This window comes from Nymphaea colorata, chromosome 2 (assembly GCF_008831285.2).
Source record: "Nymphaea colorata isolate Beijing-Zhang1983 chromosome 2, ASM883128v2, whole genome shotgun sequence".
Classification (NCBI taxonomy): domain Eukaryota; kingdom Viridiplantae; phylum Streptophyta; class Magnoliopsida; order Nymphaeales; family Nymphaeaceae; genus Nymphaea; species Nymphaea colorata.
Genome location: NC_045139.1, coordinates 9,102,665 through 9,113,715, shown reverse-complemented (window position 1 = coordinate 9,113,715; position 11,051 = coordinate 9,102,665). Strand labels below are relative to the sequence as shown.

Below are 11,051 nucleotides of genomic sequence, written 5' to 3'. Positions count from 1 at the left end.
TTGTGCCTGTTTTCTTGTCTGGGCTATGTCTTTTTTCTAAATATATCATATCCAGCAGAAGCAGACCGCCATCATAGCCATCTAAACGAGAGGGAAAGATTGGCCGGAAAATTTCACGCGTCGGCTGCTTTTCCGACACCCTTCATCAGCCCACCAACAGTAACTGGTATTTTATCATGAAAATCTTTCTTTCGCTGGTCCAATGTCTTTCTGCAACACTAGCCGAACAGTTATTAGTAGAAGAAGAAAAGTAGAGCTCTGATCGATGGACAAGAAAAAGAAGAGAACAAAAAAATGGTAATCGCAAGAAAGTATGTGGGGTTTACCACGTATTAATATGCTTTAATGTCTCATAATGAACAAAGCAGACTGTAAATTGAAAACACCAAAAATCGTCCCCTCCTGGCATGTGCTTTTCTTCAGCACCACTAAATCACCAAAGTAAAACAACAACCTCATGCACTCAACAACAATCATAAAAGAAAAGGTGGAAACAGCAATGATTTCCACACAGCAAAAACTATTCCTTTTCCATCACCTTCTTACTATTCACTCACAAAGGTGCACACGCATCCAACAGATCATAAAAGAAACTTCTCGTTTTGATACTAAAATCAAAGAAATATCATTACCCAAATAATCTAATTTTCAATAGACATCAATATGGCGGAGAGAGAGAGGGAGAAAGAGCAAGCGATAGTTTCCATCACGCACTATTACTAATTTACATGGAACAAGCAAAGATGAGAGGCCCGATTATCATTTTACGTCTATGAATACTTATGTATTTGGATGTTTATTTCCTCTCTTCTTCTTATTCTTCTTCTTCGTCTTCTTGTCCAGATAGATTGTTCTTCTTTTATATGTATAAAGAAGAGACCGAGTTTAGCAGGAAAGCGAATCGGCGATGCACTGCATGACCTGTACCTGAGCCTTCAACGACTTAATATAATCGGCCGCCTCCTCTAACAAGCCGCAGAAATCCATTCCCACTCCTCCAGGCACCAGCTGCCGCAGCAACTCGGCTCGGCCTTGTTGGCAGCTCTCACTCTTCGGGACGGCCATGATCCGCCGTCGTTCTCTCAGCTGCCGCCGCCGCTGCCTGCAGAGGACGGCTCGGCTGCGTTTGAGCACGGCTCTGCTCCACGCTCTCTTGGCATTGCATGCAGCGGCCGCCGAAGCCAAGCAGACATCGGCGGCCTGTTTGATCCGCCGGGCGCGCGCGGAGACGGCAGAGCGCCGCCTGCTGAGGTTTATGGTGGTGAGGGCCTTGAGGAAGCGCCTCGCGAACATGGGTGGCAGGGAGTTAGGGTTTCTTGAAGGTTTCATTCTTCTTCTTCGAGAAAGAGAGAGAATCAGAACCAGAGAACGAGAGAGAGAGAGAGAGAGGTGTATGTATATGTCTGCGCCGGCGTAAACGAAGAAAGTATGGATAATCCAAAAGGGCGGTGGGTTTTCTTGGTTCTTGTGATTTTAATGTGAAAAAATGTCAGAGAAGAGGATTTGGTTTTCTGACAGAGAAACAAAGGGGACCAACTGCCGTGTGATCATCCGCGAAGGACGCAAAAGGTCACTGGAATTGGAAGACCAACTCTGACACACAAAGGAATTTGCTTTTAAAGGAGTTGGCTCCCCTGTTTTGCTTTGTCTCCAGGCCCAAACCAAATAATTGGCACAGAAGAGAGAGAGAGAGAGACAGAAGATAGATAAAGAGAGTTGCAGGCACATAGGAGGAAGAGGGAGGAGGAAGATGAACGAATGGTGGGAGAAGAAGTAAACGTGGGAATCAAGGTTTTAGGGTTGTGGGTGGGAGAGAGGTGAGAAGGCTGTGGACCACACCCAACCTCTTGCACATGGCGGCACATGCTCTCCTTGTCCCACCATGATGATGCTCAACCTCCTCTCCCCCTTTCCCTTATTCTTCTTCTTCTTCTTCCCTTTTCCTTTAAATTTCTTACCTCCTCTTCTACTTGCCTTCAATTCTCTTCTGCATAAGCTGAATTTTCTTTTTATCATATAATAGTTTTTCTGTTCTTTACAGAAACAAGAAATAAAGATATTCTATTACTCTACTCTTCTTTTTAGATGCAATATGAAAAATAATATATTATCATGCATTAATGTAGTATTTTCTTCGTTTTTTTATTTAATATCCATGTCTGTGAAAGGCATCATATCTTATCTATACATGTCAGATACTACTGTTGTTTTCATGTTGTGAAATTTCCTGTGTTTCGTCATGCATATTAACCTACCATTTGGCAACACTGTGGACCATTCTGTGATTCACTACCCGACCCACTTGTTCTATGGGCCGCGGCACGTTTTCCAATTGCCAAGATGGTTCGGGTCTGGTCTCTGGATTCGATTTGTTTTCTTGCAGATCCGGATGTGACCACAACCTTACCACCAGGTTCAGGCTCAGTAATATTCGGACCTCGTTGGAGTACCAAATAGAGTATTAGATCCAGATGTCAGACCCGGACCCGGATAAACCATGCCGACTGAGAAACCCGATTCAACCGGTCAATGCCATCACTCTCAATGAAACAGACGCTTGAGATTATTGATTTGATATATATATATATATATATATATATTATAACAAGCATATTTATATATTATATTATAAAGTTTTTTATTTTATTTTTTTCTTTTGATGAAATATAATAGCCAGTCATTTGGCAATTGTAGGTTCGTTTTCTCCCATGGGTTGATGTCATGATCAAAGGGCCTTTTTCTTGTCAATTTTTGTCCGTAGCTGAAGCCACTCGTGAGCATTGAAAAAATTGTCCATTATTCTCCATTATTGAAGGCAACTAATTTAAAGAATCTGCATTTTTTTTTTCTTATATTATTTTCAGGTTCTTGACAAATAAATAGTTTATTTCGCTTTTTTTTTTTTCCTTCTTTCTTCTCGTTCGTCTTGTTGTGTTGACAGATTCCCCCAACTTCTATAAATCTTTCTTTCTTTCTTTCTTTAACCATAAAATTGGTACATTAAAAAATATATATATATTTTTTCGTTAAAGAGAAAAGAACTAACTGTTCAGAGTTATGATATCAATCATCTTGCATATTATACATTTTATTCGATTCATTTCACTTGATCAATAATTACCATGATAAGGAAATTAAGAGTCGTACTGCCAACCGCATAGGCGGCTAGATTCTTCTTCATAGCCCTATGCGCTAATAATTTAGAATGCATCGTGATTTGGCTTCTTCCTCACTTCTGTTCTATCCACTCTTTCAGAAAAGTTCCATTCATCCCCCAAGGTTGAACTGAATCTGGCAGGCTTCTCCACCGAACCAACTGGCCAATGAAAAACAAAAGTTGGTCCGGTGGTAATTGAATCATTCTAAATCCAACTAATCGCAAATAGTTTCATTTGCATTTCACTTCTTTTGTAAGTCAGAAATTAAAAATGTCAGACTTTCATCTACAAATTTAACTCTCTCTCTCTCTCTCTCTATATATATATATATATATATAACTGCGTGTGTGGGGCAAAAACCAGACCCTTTAGATATGATATTTAAAGTTTTTTTAAATATAACCATACCTATATGATCTTAAGGATTTTTACCAATTTCACACACACACACACATATATGTATGTATGTATTAAGAATTTTAATTTGCTTCAGCTTTTTATGAGAAAAAAGCAAGTAAAAAAAAGGGGCATGCATGGGAGGAATATTTATGAAAAGCCTTGAACATAGAATAAAAAAAGATAGAGAATATGGAGGATAATGGAGAAGCTAAATGATTGACAGGCACAAGGATTTGTAGTGACTTCTTTATTGACATTTAAAATTTGTTTATGTCCGCAGGAGCTCAATCCATTTTTAACAGGTATTGAAGAATGATCTTGACCACACAAACAGATCAAACATATATATATATATATATATACACACACACTTTTATTTGGGGAAGAAGTGCCCATTGAATTTTTTAATATAAATTGCATTCATAATTATATCTAAACATGGCATTAGTACTCCAAAGTGATCCCAGTTGATTTCATCTCAATATTGGATCTCTTCAAGGGCAGAGTCAGAAATTTTTATTTAAAATACTCTAATAAAAAATTTTAATTTTTTAATAGGCATGAATTATATGTGAATGAGAAAAATTATTCTAAGGTATCAATATATTATGCAAATAAGTTCTTCTGTAGGGCGGACACCTGCCTCCGCCCTTGTGATCTCTCCTTAAATTCATGCAATCTAAGAACGTGGAAGTGAAAATAAATGTATCCTGTATAATGAACTGCTGCATGAACTCTTATTTCTGTGACAAATTTAATTAATTTTGACCCTTTATACACGACCGAAAAAAGATTAACCTTCTCTGAGCTAATTAGCTTTCGTGTTACAAGTTGACACTAAAACTTTTAGCGACGCTTTTCTCGGATCGGCTGAAGGCTGGGTCATCAGATCATAGAGTTGACTCGATGACTCGGTTGGTTAAGTTATGATTTTGTGTACTTTTTCTGTTATAGGTGAAGAAGAAGCTTGGTAAGTTAGTTGCATTGACGGAGCCACATACTGACTGGTGTGGGCAGTTGCTCACACCAGCCTCACAAACTTTATTTATTTTTATGTTAATAATTTCATATATTTAGTTGTTTATATATATAGGTTCCCCTTAAAACATTAAACTTGTTGAACTAGTGTCCCACCAGCTAAAATTTATGCCTCCGCTAGTAGTTTGTTGGGGCTTTATCTTTGATTTTTTCATCAACTAAAACTAAATGACATGTAATATGAACATTTGTGTATATTTAACAAAGTTTGTGATATTTCATAATTCAAAAATAAAAACTTCAGTATTCAGCAGCACACATCTTAGAAAAGAACATGCAACCCAACTAATTCAACCATCCCGGGCTCGTAACCCAAGTAAATAGATGTTCTTAGCCCAGTGGGGCGATTCGTTACTCAGATCGGCGAGTTTGCCAACTATGGATTCTAACATAAGCTAATTAAAATGATTAAATTAGGCATATGTTGTGTGCATGCATGCATGCATGTGTTTGGGAGGGAATGAAGGTGGAGAATGAGCACTAGCGAAGCCAGAAATTTTTTCTGGTGGAGGCACTCATTTAAAACCTTTAATTTCTTTAGGACACTCGTATGTATAATAATCAAATATATCAAAACATTAACATATATATTAAACTAATTTTGTAAGGCTGGTATAGGCAACTACCCACACCAACCACTATATGGCTCCAGCACTAAGAAGGAGCAAGAAAAAAGAAATCCTATATATTTTGAGAGACATGGTTGAACATGCATATGCATGCACGCATGCAAAGACGTGGGGCTCAACCAAGAGGTTCCAAATTTAATTTGGAAGATATGTGTGAGAGAGAGAGATGCTTCTGGTCCCTAGCTAGCTAGCTTCTCGCTTCTCATCTGCCTCTCTTTTCAAAATTGAAGGTGCTTACAGCAAACCTCTAGATTATTATAATGACTTTGATTAATTGCGCGATGCGTCCGCGTTTGTCCACATATGCTGTCGATGTCAAACATATGTCCACACGTCAAGATTCCCAAACCAACAACGTGCCGTCGTCGACGTGGCGCGCCGAGAAACGTCCGATCGCAAATGCCTTTGAGTCTTCATTAGTGACTAATCAAAGCAAGATTAGAAGTTTCTTTTGGTTTAATAATGATAAGTGGTAGGGCCTGAAGAACTTAATTCATATGCCTTTTTCCTCTTTGAAGATTTTTCCAAGTGGAGTGCATGAAGCATTTAGAGCTAAGTGCGTCCAAGTGAATCTATTCACAATGTGGAGAAATTCTCACTTTAAGAAGCAAAAAATTACAAACTTTATCTATATTTTGCAATCAAGAATGATCCAAAATATTTGAGTATCTTCAAGTTTGTGGTTCTCCCATTTTCACAAACGTACAAAACTTTTCCATCAATCCCAAAATCCACCCCCTTGAAAAGTCTTGTACACACACAAAAAGAAAGCAAAGAGTACATATTTTGGTTATTTTGCAGAAATTAAAGAAAGTTTTCTGCCTTCCAGTTTTTGCCCTCGGACAGGGGGCCTTCTTCTATATTTGTAAGGGCATTTTGGTCTTTTGATTATTTTCCCTTTCCAAAAAAGATCCGCTGTTCATATGTTTCTCAAATATACTCACTTTCCTGGATGCTTATCCAATTTGTACGACAAGATGACTCCCCTTCTTTGTTATTTTGGGATTGGATTCAACGATCCGTTAAATACTCTCCTGGTTTATCATTTATGTTCATATAGGAAGCCGACAAAAACCTCAATGTTAAATTGTCCGCTGTCTGATAACTACAATGGAGCAGGTGGTTATATATATATATATATATATATATATATATATATATATATATATATATATATATATATATATATATATATATATATATCGTCTAACCGTATTGACATTTGCATGCTGCTGAATGTTGGTGGATGAAAAAATTTTTAAAAGCTTTGGCTAAATAGTTTATAGTTAAAAGCGTCAGAAATCGCATGGCGAAGCCAAAAAAATTGGCTGGAGGGGCAACTGCCCACACCAGTCACAAGGCGGCTATGCCACTGATAAATCGTTACCAGTTTTTCCATTGATTGGTGTTTTAAGCAGTGATGGTGACTTGTACATATATTTGGTCATCTTGCAACATCTAGCAGCCGATTGATTTCAGTTCATTCCTCAATATATTTGGTATCTCATACATGCAACCCGATGCAGTGAATGGGGTTGGGTGTGTGATAGGCCACCAATTGGTAGGTGCTAGACACTCACATGCTAAATGAATGGATAGAGAATGCTTTCAACCTTTGATTTTTTTTTTTTTAATTTATTTGGTGATTCAAAAGAACAAGAAAAAAAAAAGTGATGAAACTTTTCCATCATATAATATTAGGTGACATCCTTTTTTTTCTTTGTTTTTCTCTCAATTGCCGACTTTGAAAAAAATTAAGGATTTATCAATTCACCTGTAAGTGTCTACCACTTATAAATTTCTCCCTCTAGGTTATAATTCAAAGATAGAAGACCGAAAGAAAATCAAAAAGAAAAAATTATGAATTAATGCTAGGTGACTAAAATCTCCTATCTCATTTTGCTTATTGATTTTCTCTCAAGCCTCCCATCTTGTAAAGGTCAATAACTAAAGAAAAGTTTATATCTTAAAGTGTGGGTCTCTTTGTACTAAACAATTGGGTTTCCATCTAAATCTTTCTCTATTTGTGTGTGCTGGTGTATGTTCAATGCGTGCATGCACACACCCACATGTAGATGTATATGTATCTTAAAGAAAGAGAGGGAGAGAGAAGATGAGGGAAGAAGGAGGGACAATAACCGGTTCACTTAGTCTCTATAATAACATTTTTAATCCCAAACTCAATATTTCTCAATACCTTCAAGATAGTAACCTTCAAGATTTGAACTAAGGACATGGCTATAACACGCCACTCAAACCAACCGGTTGCACTACCCATCACTTCGGAGTCGAACCAGGTTACTTGTTAGGCTGGGGTCACGTCAGGTCTCATCATTCATGGACACTCAGCTTATCGACCCTACTGACTGCAATTAAAAATTCACATGTTTTACACCAGACCTTACATGTGGGACCCTTTTGAAAAAAAAAATTAGAAAAGAAAAATTGTGTACATTGGTAGTATGAAATTAGACAGAAAAGATCACATTGGCTCTCTCTCTCTTTTTTTTTTTAAAAAAAAACTTTGCCCTAAGATTGATACTTATATGCGAGACTTTGATATCGATCATCTGGATCGTTGATTTCAAAAAGATTTGAAAATTAAGTTGTAAATATACAAGTCAAGTTGTCTTTTCAAAGTTTCAAACATCTATACTTTGTGTTGAACAATATGCAGTGAAAGGCGAGATAAATGGATGGGTGGATCGGCTCCTACCCAACATTCTACAACTTTTATGTATTTTTCAAAAAAAATTAGATATATGGATGTATTAAAAAAAAAATTGAAAATGTAAGGTGTGAAAACAAATCCAATTGAATGCGGATCTAGATCCAAATCTAGCACGCTGGGTTTCATGCATAAACACGGTATGTCTTATGAGATCAAAATCTGCCTGCAGCTTTAATAATGTAGGCGATTGAAGTAAAGTAGGCATTAGTGATGTCCCCACCCTAGGCCTGCGAAGCGGGGTCGTCAGCAACCCTGACCCGGATTTTTCTTGCTACGAATCCAAGGAGCGAGTCCTTTTAGCGCCTCAAATTAGAACGTCACATCATCACCATCTAATGGTCCAGATCATCTGGGTCGCAATCAATCTCGTTATCTAAGGTACCTCATCCATTCGGAAACGAGGCTCAGAACGCCCCCTTATTTCCCTTGCCTCCACGTCCTAACTGTATTGCAATAGCAGCAATGTACCACACCGAAAAAAAGGTCGTTTAAAGGTACTTTTATATATATATATATATATATATATATATATATATATATATATATATATATATATATATAAAAAGGATAAAGGGTTATATAACATTATAGTGTTATGATAATATAGAGTTATAGTGTTTCATAATAATGTTATAAAGACAATATAAAGTGGTAGAGTGTTATAGTGTTTTATACTGTTACAATGTTATATAGTTATTCAATGTTATACATTACAAGGTGTTATATTGTGTTATATATGTTATATAGTTATTCAATGTTATACATTACAGGTGTTATATTGTGTTATATAATGTTATAACATAATATAGTGTCATATCATTTAATAGTATTATAGTTTTATATTGTTATATAATATTATATATTGTTTTACAGTACTATAGTGTTATGATATAAAGTTTTATAATGTTATGGTGTTAAAATGTTATATAGTGTCACATTTTGTTAAGAAACGTCTAGGGCTAAGTGGAAGTGGACAGGGCTAAGTGAAAGCTGACAGGTAGGACCCAAATTTGTTCGGTTCGATTTTCTCTTATTTTGATCAGACATTTTTAAGTTAGTCATCTAGATTGGATCAGAATCGAAATCTGATCATAATTCCTAAAGAGAGTGGCACATATCTAGATTCAACTTATTTGGATCAGAAATTTTTAGTCATTTGGACCGGATCAGAATCAAAATCTGATCCTAATTTCTAAAGTGAGTGGCACATATCTAAATTCAACTTGTTTGGATCTGATTCAGACCTTAGTCTAAGCTAGCTAGGTAATGACAAAATTTCAGATTCGGATTCATACTGTTAGATCAAACCAACGCAGTATCCATCAACTGCGACCGAATTGAGTGCCCAAAAATAAAAAACAGAGCAACAGCCCGGACAAAGCAGCCTGCTGGCATCTGGTTGGGAAGAATGTCTCATAATATAGGAAAAATATAGGAAACAGCTCAGCAAGTTTTTCTCCTTCTCATAAAATGCAAATTAATATTTTGAACAATAATATTCGATTAAATAAAATATGTTTCTTCCATGTACAAAATCAACATATATATGCCGATTAATTTTCAATTTGACCTAACGTGACAAAACAACAGAAAAAATGTACGTATATGTTCATTATATAATCTGTCCTATCACATCATCTAATACATATCACATCATCTAATACAAATGGTCCTTCTCTCTCTCCCTCTCTTCACTTTTGATCACCTACAGCACCTTGCCATCATTTTAGTTAACCAGTATCCTCTAATCTAATACATATCACATCATCTAATACAAATGGCCCTTCTCTCTCCCTCTCTCCACTTTTGATCACATATAACACCTTGGCATCAGTTTGGCTAACTAGTGTCCCTTATGCGACTGAGTCTCGGGTCCACCTTTTTACTTCTTGCCATTTTTTCTCTAATGTCCTTGCTTTTACTTGGCATTCCCTTGTTAATAATCTTTCAAACCCACCATCCATTCGTCTTTTAGTGTCCTTGCTTCTACTTGGCATTCCCTTGTTAATAATCTTCCAAACCCACCATCCATTCGTCTTCTCTTCCTCTTTTGTCCTTCCCCCACTTGACTGCTTCCTAGGGTTATGTCTGGAGGCCGTGGCTCATTTAAGCTTGGTGGCGCATTTGAGTGGAGCGCAATAACAGGGTCTTCAGGAGCACCTTCTCTTCACCAGATTCTGTGGCTCGTCTTATGCAAGAGGATATCCAGTTCGTCATTCGATTAAAGCGCCGCCGCCTGACTGCGGTTGGGTGACTGTGCCGTTTCTTTCTTCTTTCTCTCATATATTTTTCTGTGCATTATATTGTATATTCTCTCCTTATTTTTCTGTGCATTATATTGTATATTTGTTGTTCTCTCTTATTTTTCTCTCTTCTGTCTCTTGTATTATATTATATATATTTGTTCTTCCTGCTTGTCCCAAATTTTGTTATATATTCTCATTTTATCGGCTCTATATCCCTACTAAGCCGCACCCTACGAGTCGAGTAAGTCTCATTCTCATTCTCCAGCTTGTCCGGCTTGACTGATGCCTTATCCCGAAAAATCAATACACAATTTCCCTTAGACGAGAGGGTTTTCTCATTCTCCAGCTTGTCCGGCTTGACTGATGCCTTATCCGGGAAAATCAATACACAATTTCCCTTAGACGAGAGGGTTGGTAGCACAAGAACACCATAATGATAACATGACCATAAGGACCATTTGATTTACGAGATTCAACTTAGTCGGATTTTAGTTTGCTTAATCACATTCAGACTAACTGGACTTCGATTTCGAAGTTAACATAGAACCTGAATCCCATTGCATACAATAGGATAATTTAAACGGATATATTGAACCAAAGATCTGTGGAGTAAATTCGGAGGCAATATACACCAACAGATGAGAATAAAAACGCACGCAAAATGAGATCTTACAACAAAAGCATTTTCACATAAAAGCATAAACTTCATGAGCTCCATAGAAGCAAGCTAAGTTAACGTATATTACATCTACAAACAACTACGTTGGAGAAGAAGACCACACTACATTACGCCTGAGCTGCTGCAGCTGCTGCCGCCGCCGCCATGGAGATGATGATGGTGCATGATCGA

The 11,051-nt window shown here is 37.1% G+C and overlaps 1 protein-coding gene across 1 annotated transcript; it reads right to left on the bottom strand.

The window, feature by feature from the left end:
• Window positions 1–600: 600 nt before the first annotated feature.
• On the bottom strand, window positions 601–1,852 carry LOC116247114 (transcription factor IBH1). The gene has a single exon (XM_031619081.2). The coding sequence runs from the start codon at window positions 1,327–1,329 to the stop codon at window positions 886–888; it is 444 nt and encodes a 147-aa protein (XP_031474941.1). The 5' UTR covers window positions 1,330–1,852; the 3' UTR covers window positions 601–885.
• Between the last annotated feature and the right edge of the window lie 9,199 nt (window positions 1,853–11,051).

What these genes read in the sequence shown, in the direction of transcription:
- LOC116247114 (XM_031619081.2), bottom strand. Translation starts at nt 1,329, where the DNA reads ATGAAACCTTCAAGAAACCCTAACTCCCTGCCACCCATGTTCGCGAGG.